General features: G+C 33.1%; 2 protein-coding genes across 2 annotated transcripts; both read left to right on the top strand.

The window, feature by feature from the left end:
• The first annotated feature begins 7,058 nt into the window (after positions 1 to 7,058).
• Positions 7,059 to 8,002, top strand: LOC112754223 (abscisic acid receptor PYL2-like). The gene has a single exon (XM_025801790.2). The coding sequence runs from the start codon at positions 7,200 to 7,202 to the stop codon at positions 7,758 to 7,760; it is 561 nt and encodes a 186-aa protein (XP_025657575.1). The 5' UTR covers positions 7,059 to 7,199; the 3' UTR covers positions 7,761 to 8,002.
• A 5,310-nt stretch (positions 8,003 to 13,312) lies between these two features.
• On the top strand, positions 13,313 to 15,992 carry LOC140173781 (uncharacterized). The gene is made up of 5 exons (XM_072198368.1): positions 13,313 to 13,569; positions 13,624 to 14,438; positions 14,495 to 14,565; positions 14,728 to 14,911; positions 15,370 to 15,992. The coding sequence occupies exons 1-5, from the start codon at positions 13,313 to 13,315 to the stop codon at positions 15,990 to 15,992; spliced, it is 1,950 nt and encodes a 649-aa protein (XP_072054469.1).
• The last annotated feature ends 616 nt before the right edge of the window (positions 15,993 to 16,608 follow it).

Consider the following 16,608-nt stretch of genomic DNA (forward strand, 5'->3'; position numbering starts at 1 on the left):
ACAAAGATGTCCAAAAGCAGGACAGTATAATAAAAGGTGGGGATTTCCCAAAAATACTACACTGAAGGTATTCATCCGATGGTGCGTGGTCGAAAAACGAAGAAAAATCTTAAAGAAGAAAGAATGATAAATCCAATTGCATGCAACTAAGAGCTTGCCTCATGGAGATGACGACCTAAACTGGGAGTTCTTTGGATTTCACGGAGCAACTTGACAGAGCTTGCTAGAATGGCAGACGGCATAGAAGTAGAACCTTCAAAAATCAACTGGTTGCGAGCTTTCCAGCAGTTCCAGCAAATGATGGCAAGCAATTGAAGATTACGGTCAGCATTCTTCAACGGGTTAAGTATTTCTGTTGATGCAGTCCACCATATCCAAAAGTCGTTAGAACTCTGAGGGGAAGACAGTCACCAAGATAACTCTGAGACCATACGTCTTTAATTCTAGAGCAATCGATTAAACAATGAGTGACTGTTTCCGTTGCTTCATGACAGCAAGGGCATATTGGTGATATAGATGGGATGCAGTGATGAATCTGAGCAAGCACCAGAAGTCGGCCATGGAGAGCTTTCCAGATAAATAGCTTAATTTTGTGAGGCAAGTTCAACTTCCATAGATCAATCCATGGCTTTTTCTGCTGCATATAATTAGGGCAAAGCTCCAGATGCGGATGGTAAAATAAATAGCCAATTCTGTAACCTGAAGCTGTATCATATTGCTTGGATTTGTTCAAATCCCATTACAATTTGTCCCTACCCTGCTGAATTTTAACTGACAAAATCCTGTTTGCAACGTCTTGGGGAAATAATTCTTGAAATGAGATTCTGATTCCAATTCCTATCTTCAGTAATTAGATCTTTAACTCTTGGAACCAACTCAGAAATAGCCTGTCTATTTGGCATGTCAGAAATCATTAAAGGATACGGAGGAGGCAGCCAAGGATCCTCAAAGGTTCGGATATTCTCACCAGTACCCACAGCCCAATTAAGACCTTTTTCAACAATCTTTCGGCCTTCCAGTATGCTCTTCCATCCCCAAGAAGGTAAGACTCCAATTTCTGCCGTTATAGCATTACCATTGCTAAAGTATTTACCTCTTAGTATTTTGGATAATAAGGAAGTAGGCTGTGTTACAAGTCGCCAAAACTGTTTGCCTAAAAGCGCCAGATTTTGGATTCTGAGATCTTTAAATCCAAGGCCTCCTTCTTTTCGTAGGCGAGTCATAGTGTCCCAGCTAATCCAAGCCATCTGCCTTTCAGAACCTTTTTGTCCCCACCAGAACTGAGAAAGTAGAGAGTGAATTCCGAAATTAAACCATCAGGCAACTTGAAGCAAGACAATATATAAATAGGAATAGCTTCTCCCACTGCCTTAAGCAATATGTGTCTACCACCTGACGAAAGAAGATTGCGCTTCCACCCTTGGATTCTTTTCCGAATCTTTTCTTTGATCATACTAAAAGAAGCCTTTTTCAATTTAGAGACTGTAGAAGGCAAATCAAGGTATTTATCCTGAGCCCCAATATGATTAATATTCATAGAGTTAGCCAGTAGTGTACGAGTAGTGGAGGGAGTGTTGTGGCTAAAGAATGCAGCAGATTTATTAAGATTTACCCTCTGGCCACTGATGCTTTCATAAGAATTCAATAATGCAGGATATTTGAACATGTTTCAGGATTAGCCTTACAGAATAAGATGGAATCATCAGCAAATAGGAGGTTGTTGACCTTGGAACATCGCCTATGTATCTGAAGACCTTGAATTAGTCTGTTTTGTTCTGCCTTGTGTAGCAAGAAGGAGAGACCTTCTGCACAGAAAAGAAAAAGATAGGGGGATAGAGGATCTCCTTGTCGAATACCTCTATTTGGTTTGAAGAAACCATAAGGTTGTCCTTCCACAATAACAGAATAAGAAATAGTTGTCACTAATTCTCGAATCCACATGATCCACCGGGAGTCAAAACCAAACTTCTCTAATATAAACCAAAGAAAGTGTCATTCTACCCTATCATATGCCTTACTCATATCTAATTTTAGCGCCATTTCATTTTCGAGACCCCTTTTTTTGTTCTTCAAGTAATGCATACACTCGTGAGCAATTAGGATATTATCAGAGATTAATCTGCATTTAATAAAAGCACTCTGCGTAGGGCTAATTAGTCTATTCATCATACCCTGAAGCCTATGTACAAATACTTTGGAGATAATCTTGTAAAAGACTGAAGATAGGCTTATTGGTCTTACCTGAGTCATATCTTTAGCATCAGAAATCTTGGAAATAAGACAGATCTGAGTGTGGTTAAAACCCTTCAAGATTCTGCCCCCAGAAAAGAAGCTCTTAACTGCTCGAAACACATCACCACTAAGTATGTTCCAGAAGCTTTGAAAAAATTTTGCTGTCATACCATCATCTCCTGGAGCACTTTGAGGATGAATGCTAAATGTTGTGCGTTTCACTTCCTCCATAGTCACTGGTCTTTGAAGCCTACGGTTCATGTGAGTTGTAACCTTAGGTTCAAAATCAGTAAACAGAGGTTCAAGGTTCTCATGACAAGTGGAAGAAAAGATGTCCTTGAAATAAGATTCAGCCACATAAGCAATACCAGCATTTGAAGTAGCCACTTCACCATCACTGCCAGTTAGTTGCCAAATTATATTCCTTCGGGTTCGATTTCTAAATTTCTGATGGAAAAAAGCTGTATTCTGATCACCAGATTTGAGCCATTTGACTCTAGACTTATCTTTCCAATAAGATTCCTCATTTTGCAATGCTTTTTCAAGTTTGTCCTCTATTTTTGAAATGATGTCGCCTCCATGAATTCTTGCTAAACGAAGTTCCTCTAATTCTGACTGTAGTAAATCAATCTCCACTTTCGAATTAGATCTATGTTCTTGCTGCCATCTGACAATCTTATGCCGACAACGCTTTATTTTTTGAGATAGGATATACATGGCTGAACCATCAATCTGTTTATGCCAAACCTCTCTAACAATCTGCCTTATTTCATCATTGGAACACCATCTTTCTTGGAATTTGAATCAGCGTTTAGATATCTCAGTTCTCGGATTAGAGTCTAAGAGAAGAGGGGCGTGATCCGAGCCTGATTCTGACAGTCTAAGAACCGTTGCATTGGGATAGAGTTGCTGCCAATCAACTCCTACCAGGAATCGGTCCAGTCTTTCCTGTATCAACTCATCACCCCTCCGTCTATTTGACCAAGTGAATGGTCTTCCGACCATACCAATATCAATCAGGGAATTATCATCAATAAAACTATTAAAGGTTTCAATAGAAGAAGGAGATTTATCACCCCCACCTTCTTTCTCCAGTTGATTAGAAATGGCATTAAAATCTCCCATTAACACAACCTTACCATCAAACTGTTGGGTGACTGAAATTAATTCAGCAAATTGAGCCATTCTATGTTGATCATTTGAACTGAGATAAACACCTAGAATACCATAGGGATCATTAGAACCAGCTGTCAGAACTGATGCCGCAATGAAAAATCTACCATGCTGTAAAATCTGAACAGTGCAACCATCACTCCATGCCATTGCCAATCCCCTTGATAATCCATCCGGATCCACAATAAACCATTCCTTGAAGTCACAAGATCTTAGTTTTCCTTCAACTTGTCGAGATTGATTTTTTGTTTCACAAATAAAACCAACATCGGGGGAGTAGGATTTGCAAATCCCTTTAAGATTGTGGATTGTCAAGGGTCTCCCCAAACCCCAACAATTCCACGAGAGCAGTTTCATATTTCTCTGGGTGCCACTTGAAGGTTGGCACCCTCCACCGTCATAACAATTATATGAGAGTTCTGAGTCTCTGATTTGTTGCCCATGGTGTAGAGAAAATCAGAATTGGTATTCAATGATTCCAAAGAGAAATAAGATATATGGAATGAGTGAATAAGAAAACGGAATGAATTAAAAGAGGAATGAATTGGGAGAGAAAACGAAAATTAAGAAGCTAAGTGGAAAAGAAATTAAGAAAAGTAGAAGAAGATGGAAAAGGGTTTGATGAAGAAAAGACAAAGAAAGGTATAACCATGGAGGCGGCGCAGTAAAATCCTAACAGAGCGTCGGGCGCTAGATGAGGAGTACGTAATCCCACTTACCATATTCTTCTATTATGAATAAGTAAAGATGCAATTGAATTAAAATTTAGTACATTTTCACCTTTTGAATGAATTTCAAACAAAATCAAACTCCAAAACAATATTGTTATCATACCTGATGGCCATAAACAAATTCAAAACCCCTTCTCTATAATATACAGCTATAATATATATATATATATATAGTCAATCCTATCTGTTCTAATTCATCCTTCTCAAAATTTAGTTTTTCTATAATTATTCTTTTAACTAACAAAGAACTATTTATTTCAGTTGCTAAAGATATTAGAAGATAATTTTTTACAATTTTATCATAAAATTATAAAATTATCAAATAAATATAATTGTTTAGTTTCATTATCTCGCATGGTTAATCTTAATCTACACATAATACATAATAATATTAAAATTTAAGTAACTACTTAAATGATCAATAATTAAAAAATTTATATTATTGTAGTTAATAAAAAGTATCCTTCATGTCTAGTACTATTTTTAAAATAGTTTGGTCTTAAAATATTGATTATACAAAATAATTAGTTTTACTGATTGTCATAAAAATAATTAATCATCATAAAGGGGTTAAAAAATTTATGGGAGCATGTCATATGTTTAATATGTAATTACTTATGCTGAAATAACTATGTAATTATTTATTCTAATTAAATCAAATCATTAATATAATTGATTAGTTATAATTAATATGGTCTAATAAATTATTAAATAATTTGATATTTATCCCAATCAAATTAAATAAATAATTAATTATAACACTTTTATAAATTATTAATTAAAATATTTAAGACAAAAAAATTAATACAAATTAAAATAAAATTAACTCATTTATTCTAGTCAAATCAAATAATTAATGTAATTCATTAGTTATAGTTAATGTGGTCAAATAAAATATTAAAAATTTAATATTATCACAATTAAATTAAATAATTAATTAATGTATTTAAATAAATTAAATAAAATAATAACTCAGGAAATACTTTAAAGAATATGCCACATCAATTATGTTATTAATTAAAAAATCCAAATTTAATAATATATAATAAATAAATATGTAAATAATTTTATCATTTATTAGTTCTAAATATTAATTAATGCATATAAATACATTTAGAAATGTTATTGACTATTGAGAGATGAGAAAATCATAATTCCTTCGTTAGGTGACAATTGAAAATTAAAAAATATGGAAATACAATCATCAATTAAATATTCAAACACAATTTTTTTTTAAATTATACACATATATATAGAAGTATATAATTCTCCATTTTTGTTTCAATTTGGGATAAGTAATATAAATAAAAGCATAGGCAAAGTCAACTTTTATACTTCCATGGTTAAATAAAAATTAATTTTATAAATAGTTCAAATAAGTGGTATGGAATAAATAGGTTGTGAAACAACTATATATTATTGGAAAAATTTTGAGTGTATCAATAACACCGATTTTCCAATTGTTTTAATTTAATCTGAATTATAAAAAATATATATAATATATATTAATAAAAATTAACGGTTAAAACAACTGAAATACTGGTGTTTTTGATACCTTTAAAATTCTTTCTATATTATTATCCACCGTTATGAATAAATAGGTTGTGAAGCACGCACAAAGGTGCAGGCATGGAATTGCATAATAATAATAATAATAATAATAATAATAATAATAATAATAAAAACAAAAATGAAATATATTAATAAATAATGTTATCCCTTATCTTTCACATATCCAGTATCCATTCACTTCTACGAAAAGAAATGAGATTAAGAATAAATGGAAAGTGTAAAAGTCAACAAGACGCAGAGTTTAGTTTAAATGGTAGACCCTAAAAAAGGAAAAGAATTATGCCTTAAAAGTACCACCGAATCAACTTCAAACCACCACAAGACAAAGGTGTCCATGCAAATACAAATCAATAAAAATATTTACTTACTTTCTTTCATTTCATAGCTAAGCCCTTTCCTCATATAGCTAAAGTCTTGGTCCAAACTCCAACCTTTAAATTCCCCCTTACTTAACAAGTAAGCAAATATATATAAAAATATACAACATTTTCTAATTTCATGTTATTATTAGTTAATAATTTTTAAATGATAATAATGTTACACATTCATATCTTTTATAAATTAAATATAATTAAATTAAATAATAAAATTTAAAATAATATTAATCATAATTTATTTTTATTTTATTAGACTAATTTAATTAGATTTAATTAATAAAAAAGTATAAATATATAATATTATTCTTTAAATAAATATATTAGAAACAATCTAGCACTTTAAATATTTAATTTATATATATATCATTAAAAGTTTAACTAATATTTTTAAATTATTTATTAACAAGATCCACATTAAAATGATGACATATAAAATCTACTGAGACTACAAAACAATCAATATGGTCCTGACTTGAGTAGTGACGTAATCTTGGGGTGATATATAAAATATTAAAATATTAAAATTGAACTGCCCAGGGCATTATGTCCAAATAAAAACGTAAAAATAAAATAAAATAAAAAAGAGTGATAGATCAGCAAATTTTATAATTTGAGTCATTAATTAGTTATTATTGTATTTTTAATAGTGTAAGATTTCAGCCAATAATATAAAATTATTTATTTTTTTATTAAGTATCAGTCATGACAATGTTATGGAGACAAAAAAAACTGTCAGAACTTGTCTTATTTATCATTCATTAATTGTTGCGACAATTAATAAATACTAAATAAAACAAATTATGACTATTTTTGGCTAATTTTCTTTGGTTACCAAACATTTTTGTTTTAATAAAAGTGTTGGCCCTAGAATTTCTTTAAATTAAAATATGACAACTCGCCTAAAAGATAAACAATATTAATAAGCATGTGCACATCCTCATGTGTTGTTTTTTCATATCATATGAATGTTTTGTCCACTATTCACATCACCATATATCAAAATATCACATGCTAATACTAAACCTCTTCCTCTATTAGCTTTTCTTCAATTCTCACCTCCCTTTTTTTTCTTCACATTGTTCTTCTTCATGATAATTACACCCACAAAAAAATAATGGCCTCTTCAGAAATATACTACTCTAATTTGCAAGCTCTAACACAAGAAGAATTGGCTGAACTTGACCCAATCATAAAAAAATATCACATTTTCAATGATCCCTCCCCAAACACGTGCACTTCGATAATAACCTACCGGATCGAAGCTCCGGCGAACGCGGTATGGCCGTTCGTCCGAAGCTTCGAGAATCCCCAGAAGTACAAGCACTTCATAAAGGGGTGCAATATGAGAGGAGATGGCGGCGTTGGCAGCATCAGGGAGGTAACCGTCGTTTCGGGCCTCCCAGCATCAACCAGTACTGAGAGGCTCGAAATTTTAGACGATGACCTCCACATACTGAGCTTTAAGGTAGTTGGAGGCGAACATCGCCTCCAAAACTACCGCTCGGTAACGTCGGTTAACGAATTCAACATAGGAAACAGGGCTTATACAATTGTTTTGGAGTCTTATATTGTGGATATACCACAAGGGAACACCGAAGAAGATACCAAGATGTTTGTTGATACCGTTGTTAAGCTCAACCTTCAGAAACTTGGTGTGGTTGCCATGGCTAGTTGACAAATTTTGCGTCCACAATAATAATAAAAGGTTTTTAATTTAGTTTTATTTTAGAATTTCTGAGTTCATATAGGTTGGTTAGCATAAATTAATGCAAGGTCATTCCTGCAATTTTCTATTGTTTCTGTCTCCCCTTTTAATTCTTCTTCATGGAAAAAACAGCAATATATAGTTTTACTTAGCTTTATACCATTTCATGAATTTGGTTAGATAACTAAGCTTTTTTTCTTAAAAAAATTATGTACACGGTAAAAATTAAATTTATTTGTACATACTCCATTTAAGAGTTTGTCGCACTTGCTTAAGCGGATTAGTGGTCTAACTATTAGACCAAACCAACCCAACTTGATTGACTATGATCTATTAAATTGACAGATATTTGTGATCCCACCAAAAACTAATTTGACCATCACTTTGGAAATGTGACATGCAATGTGCTTGCATTTTTTTTTTGGTCATGGGCTCATGGCAATGTGCTTGCATTTGCATAGTTGTATTATTTAATGGGCTTTTAGGGTGTAACTTATTTGTGATCCCACCAAAAAATAATTTGACACTCACTTTGGAAAGGTGCCATGCAATGTGCTTGCATTTGCACCGTACTATAGCAGTATTAATTAATGGGCTTCTAGGTTGTAACTTTTTTGGGCTTTCAAGTTTCAAGTACTTGAATTCGAAAAATTATATTATATAATATGAAAATATTCAGTTTTACCAATAAAATTTAGTACTAGTTATTTGAATCATTTATTCAAATAATATAATATATTATTGACACAAATGTTGAATTAATGAGTAGTTTTCCCATTGGGGCCCTCCTTTTTATTTTTTTTTTCACTTATTTTTTTAATATTATTTTTTATTTTTCACAGTATTTTCAAATTCAATAGTCCAAACTAAAAAATGATAATGTTAATGAGCTAGATTAATTAGTTAGTTAAAGACTTTTTGTGCCACTAAATGTCAAAAGTCAACAGCAAAGACCACATTATAAGTTGCTGCTTCCGTTCTTCTTCTTTCTCGTCTCCTATTCTTGGAATTTTTTTGAGTGATTATAGATAAAGAAATTTGTTCATTCATAAATTTTGATTATTATTTAATTGTTAAAATTTTAATTTTTTTCTCTAAAAAAATGAATGAGTTTGACCTGTTGATAGTGATGCTGCAGGATTGATAGTAATGATCTTCCATTTTTATCTGTGAAAAAGAAGAGTTTTTGAAAGAGAGAATTGCAATAGATTCAATAGTAAATTAGAGATTTCATCAATTTTTTTTACCAATTAAGTATTTTCTGTCAATAAAAATAGAATCAAATGATGAAGAATTATTGATAATATTTTTTAAATACTATTTTATCGGTACTTAAATATTTCTGATACCGAACTTTTTAAACACATATATATCTAATTTCCAAATTTGCCATTGATGTTATCGGTAATTAAGGTTTTATAATTGTAGGAATACTATCCAAACTTTATATTCTATTAAGCTACCAACAAAAAATGCTAATGTAAATGGGCTTGAACTATTCTTCCTTGGGTTTCAACTTTCAACAAGATGGACAATGACTTACATAGGAAGACTAAGACAAAGCTAACTCATGACAAAAAAAATAAATAATAATAATAATAATAATAATAATAATAATAACTTTGGTCGAATAATTAGTTTAGAAGAAAAAGGCGGATCTTTGTCCTTTTAATGGGCAAGTATTTAAGTTTTCGAAAATTTAAAAATATATTTAAATTTTTTATTTTTTTTAAATTTAGATATATTAATTTTTTATGTTCACTTGGGTCTGTTAGACTCAACGAAAAAATTAAACTTACTTCTGTTGTATTGACCTGGTTGATACGGATGCATACGTGAGGGAGTTTTTAAAATTAGATAAATTAGATTTAAACATCAATATGTCCAAAATTTGAAGAGATCAATGATTTAAATATATTTTTAAATCATCAGAGATTTAAATGTCTGCAAACTAAAAATCATATCAATTTGTCTTTTTTTCATTAGTTTATTTGTCCACTCAAATAATAGTCGAAAATTTGAATTCTATTTGTACATACAATAACCTATCAGCATGCGATAAATCCTTAAATGAAGCACAACTTTTGTGATAAATTAATTCTTAATTTACTAAAGTGAAAAATACCATAAAAAAATAACTAAAAAAAAAAGCTCTTTATTAAGACTAAAAAATATTTTAAAAAAAAAAACCTTAATAATATATCCAAAATTAAGATTATTTGATTCGAAATTTATGAGTTCCGGGATACCGGTGGGTGACAACCAGTAACGAGTGGTGGGAAGTTTTAGGATATTGAAAACTGAAAAGAGAAGTAAATAGGTAATTTCAAAATTCTCTCTGGTGCAAGTGGGATTTGAAGTCCAGTACTTTAGGTATATATAATAACCTCATAAAGAATTCTTAGAATTTCTAACTTCATTTGAAATTATTATTCCAACGAAGTATTTTATGTGAAATCAATTAAATGCCCTGAAAAATTACATTACCTTTTAAAATTATCTCACCCACACAAAACATTGGTGTACCAATCTAATGTACTTTGGTTATTGCTTTTAAATATTAATCAAACAAAATAAAGTTCTCGTTTATAAATTAAAGAAAAGATGCAATATTAGAGAATCAATATTATAGCAGTCAATTTTTGCCAACATTATAACAAATTATTAAACAAGTTTATTATGAAGTCCACTAAAAAATAAACTTTTATTGAATTTAAATTTTGAATGTTTTTTGTTAATTGAATTTTAGATATTTTTATTTTTAAAAATTTTAAATATTTTTTATTAAGTTGAATATTAGCTGAATTTTGGTTCTCAACTTTTTTTTATATTATGCAAAACTTTGTTCGGGGGGAGAGGAGAGGAGAGGGTTTTAAGCTTATGCTAAGTTTATTTAAGGTTGAATTATTATTTTTTTTAATAATTTTTAATTATTTATTCGATGGACATTACGTCCCCTAATAATAAAAGCACAAATCAGTCCTCATTCGTTTTTGTATTTGTTCAATCCAGCTCTTGAGACCAATTGACAGCAGGTCAACATTGATATATCAGATAACTGTGTCTATATGGCTTTGTTTTTTTGTAATAGGACAAATCGCTCCTAAGCTCCTTAATCATCTCTCTCCTCTGCTTCACCTGACCTCTCTGTCATCGCCTCCTCCCTCTCTCTCTCTCAAACTCTATCTCCCTCTTCTTCTTCCTTTTCTCCATTGTTTCTCTCAACTCCAAAACCCTAACACTCCCAATCCGCCTCACCTCCTCTCTAGAATCATCATAAAAATCATCATCAAATGACTGTAGTCACTTCTCTTCATCCTCATCACAATTATTATCGTCATCAATAATATTATCATCAAAATCCAAAAATTCAAAAACAAAAACATAATCACACTAAAGAAATATCCTGGTCACTTGGAAGAAAAAATTCATTTGTTTTTTGAAAAAATTACCAGAAAAATAAAGACTAAAAAAAAGAGTAAAATTTGAATGTTAAAATAAATGAAACTCATGATGTTGTTGTGGTGGTGATGAACTTGATGATAGTGGTAAATGATGAGAAAAAATGAAAAAAGTAAAGAGGGACAAACGGGAGGAGAGAAGGAAGAGAAAGTTTAGAAAAATATAAATTTTTCATTAATCATCATGCATAAATGGTGGTAATGATATTATTAATGATGATGATGATTGTGACTCCGGTGGAGTGGCGAAGAGGGAGGATTGGAGGGAGAGGGAGGAGTGTGAGTGCGGTGACGGTGGAGAAGAAGAAGGAGAAGAGAAAGAAAGAGTTTCGAAGGAAGAAGATGATTGAAGAGTTTAGTGGGCGATTTGTTCCTACCACGAAGGAGACATTGCCTAACACATCAGTATTAACCTGTTGTTAATTGGTTCTAGGGGATGGATTGAACAAATACGAAAGTGAATGGACACCAATTTGTGTTTTTATAATTGTTAAGGGGCACAATGTCCATCAAGTAAATGAGTAAAAGTCGAAAAAGACTTTTACTCTTTTTTTAGTTAGATGAGTTAGACAATTCTAAATATTATATAATATCACAAATTTATCCGCATTATATATTTATATACATAATACTTTAAACATTCTTATAATTACTTTTTTTTTTGTGTGTACACTATAATTAGTTAATTATGCTAATGGATGTAAAGTAATAGAACTTAAAAATAAGGCTCAAAGTTAGGCCCACATCTTTTTTTCAATCATGAGGCCCACATATCATAGATATGGTTTTGTCATTTATGAGAAATGGGTAGCATTTTTCTGACACACTGATCCAGTTAATGGCCTATCATAGTAAAAGGTTTATACATGGCCCATATCATATGCATCATGATCTTTGTCTTCATGTCTTGTAAGATCAGTTCATTATTTTATTTAATGAACCAACCAACCAAACAACACTGACCGAAAGAACCGGAAGAGATGATAATGGAAAAGTCAAAAAAGTAATAATAGTTTCCTTAGATCTTCTCCAGAAAAAGAAAGTGGAGAATTTAGTGACAATTACCACCTTTTTTTCACCGGTGACATTTATTCTATCATCATAAAAAAGGACTCATATGATAACATTAGATTTCACGTAGATTTCCTTCCCCTTCAGAGCTCTTGAATTCCAATGTAACCAAAACAAAAACAATTGTTCAATAACCCAATGTTTGGATATAGAAAGAAAATAACAACAAAGAAAATGAAGAAAAGAAAAACAAAGAAAAAAAAAGTGAGAAAAGAAAAAAATATATAATTATATTAAAATTAAAAAGATAAAATATATTTTTTGTCTTTAAAATTTATTAAAAATTTTAAAAATATTTTTAAATTTTGTTTTATTTTAATTTTGTCCCAAAATTTTTTATTTATATCAAATATATTTTTGACAGTTAATTTTTTAAAAAATTTAGCATTAATTCAGTAATAACATCACAAGAACAACTTTCTAACACAAATAAATCAGATATAGTTATTATATATTATTGTTAAATTGATTCTAAACTTTTTGAAAATTTAACTGTCAGGATATATTTGATATAAACAAAAAATTTCAGGGTCAAAACTAAAATAAATTAAAACTTAAGTGTGTGTTTGGATTGTGGTTTATCAAACTGAAGTTTGAATAAAAATGATTTTATAGAATTGATTTTGGGTATAAGTAAATTTGTGTCAATATGATTTATGTTGGACAACTCTATACTAAAATTGATTTTGATAAAATAAATATTGTTTGTAACAACGGTCAACATAAGTTATATATAGAAATGTCAATTAGAAGGTTTGGTTATTTATGTATATAACAATCTGTCATATATATTTTTTGTAGGAATAAATTAGGATAACAAATAAAGCGGTTATATTAGGAAAAGATTTGCTGTGATTTGTTGATTAGAATATATATATATATATATATGAAAGTTTGTATCAAAGAGAAAACAGGCCGATTACCATTATTTATTATGGTATCAGAGCCTAACTTGAGAAACACATAAAATAGAGGACGACCTGAGAAACCATGGCGGTAGAGTCAGAGAAGACCATCGGAGACAAACCACACTCATCAGGAGGAGATGAGAAGAAGACTCACTCGCCGTACGACCTCAACGCGAGTGATAACCCAGGAAACATAATCACGCAGGTGCAATTGCGTGGGAAAAATTATGACGAATGGGCGAGGGCTGTGAAGATTTCTCTTCGAGCTCGAAAAAAGTGGGGATTCATTGACGGGACTCACACAGAACCAGGAAAGGATGCACCTGAACTTGAAGATTGGTAGATGGTCCAATCCATGATTGTTTCGTGAATTTTGAATACGATCGAGTCAAGCTTGCGGACCACTGTGGCGTATGCAGAGAATGCGAAGACGCTGTGGAAGGACATCAAAGAACGCTTCTCTGTTGTGAATGGACCTCGAATACAGCAGTTGAAAGCAGATTTGACAAGGTGTAAGAAAGAAGGTGCGTCCATGACTGCGTACTATGGAAAGTTGAAAATACTTTGGGATGAACTTGCAAATTGTGACCAAATTCCCAAATGCACCTGTGGTGGGTGCAAGTGTTCAATTGGCTCTCAACTTGAGAAGCGGAGGGAAGAAGAAAAGGTTCACCAACTCCTCATGGGCCTTGATGATGTCAGCTATGCCACTGTGAGGTCGAGTATCCTTGCAACCGATCTTTTACCTTCGCTTAATCGTGTGTACGCGATGTTAATTCAAGAGGAAAGGGTGAAGACAATCACCAAGTCGGCGGATGAAAGGGGACTGGTTGTGGGACTTGCGGCGCATGTCGGCAACAAGGCTAGAAGGAGAGGTGAACATGGAGAAAAGGCCGTGACATGTTTCAAGTGCGGCAAAAATGGGCATGATGTGAAAGAGTGTTTTCAAATAGTGGGTTACCCAGAATGGTGGGGAGACCGGCCAAGGCACGAAGGAAGAGGCACTGGCAAAGAATCAGGAAGACAAGGGATGCGCAACCGAGGGGCTCAAACGCGTGCTAATGTGGCGTGTACTGGAGAAAGTGGAAGTCGTGTGAATAACCTAGAAGAAAAGAATCTTGACATGACAGGTTTAACTAGTGAGCAATGGAAGGTATTGGTTGATATGATCAGCAAACAAAAATCAGCTGAATCTGAGAAAATGACTGGTAAGAGAATTTTGAATTTGTGGATCATCGATAGTGGTGCTTCTAACACATGATAGGTACCTTGAAAAATTTGTGTGAAAAAAGGACCATTTCAGGATGCCCAGTGGGGTTGCCTGATGGTGAGCAGGTGCTTGCTTGAAAACAAGGAACTGTGGTTCTTGACAGAGGACTTCAGTTGAAAAATGTCCTTTATGTACCAAAATTAAAATGCAACTTCCTTTCTGTTCCACAATTGATTGATGAAGAAAACTGTGTTGTACAATTCACTGACAAGCTGTATATTATGCAGGACTGCACTTCGAGGAAGATGATTGGAGCGGGTGAACGGAAGGATGGGCTCTATTGGTATCGTGGTGTGCACAAGGCTCAAGCAAGTCATGTCAAAGCTGAAAATAAATTGACTCCGTGGCATAAGAAATTGGGACATCTATCATTTAAAATTGTGCAAATGATCCCCAATGTGAGTGACAAATGTACTAGCGAAGAGGTGAATAAAATTTGTAAAATTTGTGAAAAATCCAAACAAATAAGAGATAAGTTTCCATTAAGTGATAGTTATGCTTCGAGTATTTTTTATTTGATTCATTGTGACTTGTGGGGGCCTTATAAAACTCCGTCATCATGTGGAGCCTCGTATTTCTTAACCATTATGGATGATTGCTCACGGGTTGTTTGGATATATTTGTTAAAAAAAAGACGGAAGTGTCTGTTACATTGAAAATTTTCTTTGTTTTGGTTGAAAAACAATACAATAAATGCGTCAAAATGGTGCGATCCGATAATGGAACAGAGTTCATGTGTTTAAAGCAGTACTTTATGCAACAAGGAGTGATTCATTAAACTTCATGTGTCGGAACTCCACAACAAAATGGAAGAGTAGAGCGCAAGCACAGGCATATTCTAATTGTTTCCCGGTCCTTGCGATTCCAAGGTAATCTCCCTATTGAGTTTTGGAGAGAATACGTTTTAACTGTCGGGCACCTAATCAATCTCACACCGTCCTTAGTGTTGAAAGAAAAATCCCCATATGAAATTATTCATGGAAGAGCTCCCAGTTATGAACACCTGCGAATTTTTGGTTCTTTGTGTTATGCTCATAACCAAAGTAGGAAAAATGACAAATTTGACAGTCGAAGTAGGAAATGTGTATTTGTCGGGTATCCATTTGGGCAAAAAGGATGGAAGTTGTTTGATTTGGAAAAGAAAGTTTTTCTTGTCTCTCGTGATGTCCATTTCATTGAAGGTGTGTTTTCCTTTCATGAAGCCCAAAGAGCAAACTCACGAGTTGACCAAATTGAGCCCTCAATGCTGGAGCATGTTTTTGAAGATGACACTCCAATTAGGTCAATTTTCACTTCTCCCACAGCTGAGCCCATTCCTCCAAATCAAAATGAGACTCTAGAACATTCATCCACTGCTCCTGACATCCAAGACAGGGGGGACATGAGCTCCGAGACGACCCAGACGAGGACGTCATCATCCCCTCCAAAATCAGCGCCGAGGAAACGGTGCCGATCTCCGATTTGCCACCAGCCGCAACCGAAGCCCCCTTAGCCGTGGACACCGTGTGAAAATGCCCTCCATCAAGCAGTGCAACTTTGTCACCACCGCCACTGTCCAAAAGAGCCCTTCCATCCAGAATCTGACTTTATCAACTTCCTCAGGTGTGTCCTATCCTATACAAAACTTTGTGAATTGTAACAATTTCTCTGACCAACACCGCATTTTTCTTGCTTCATTACAAGACGAGCAAGAACCTCGGTCCTTCTCCCAAGTTGTCACAGATTCGCGATGGCGAGATGCCATGTCCAAAGAAATTCAAGCACTGGAAGTTAACAACACGTGGAAACTCACACCTCTTTCTCCAGGAAAGAAAGCTTATGGTTGTAAGTGGGTTTATCGAATTAAATACAATTCTGATGGGTCAGTCGAGCGATTCAAAGCACGGTTGGTCATCTTAGGAAATCAACAAGTGGAAGGACTAGATTACAATGAAACGTTCTCTCTAGTGGCAAAGATGGTGACCATTTGAACAACTCTTGCCGTTGCAGTAGCCCGGGATTGGGAACTTCACCAAATGGATGTCCATAATGCCTTTCTGCATGGCGACCTTGATGAAGATGTGTACATGAAGCTCCCACCCGGGTTCCAAGTGTCTCAGCCAAGCTTA

Source organism: Arachis hypogaea, chromosome 6, assembly GCF_003086295.3.
Source record: "Arachis hypogaea cultivar Tifrunner chromosome 6, arahy.Tifrunner.gnm2.J5K5, whole genome shotgun sequence".
NCBI lineage: Eukaryota > Viridiplantae > Streptophyta > Magnoliopsida > Fabales > Fabaceae > Arachis > Arachis hypogaea.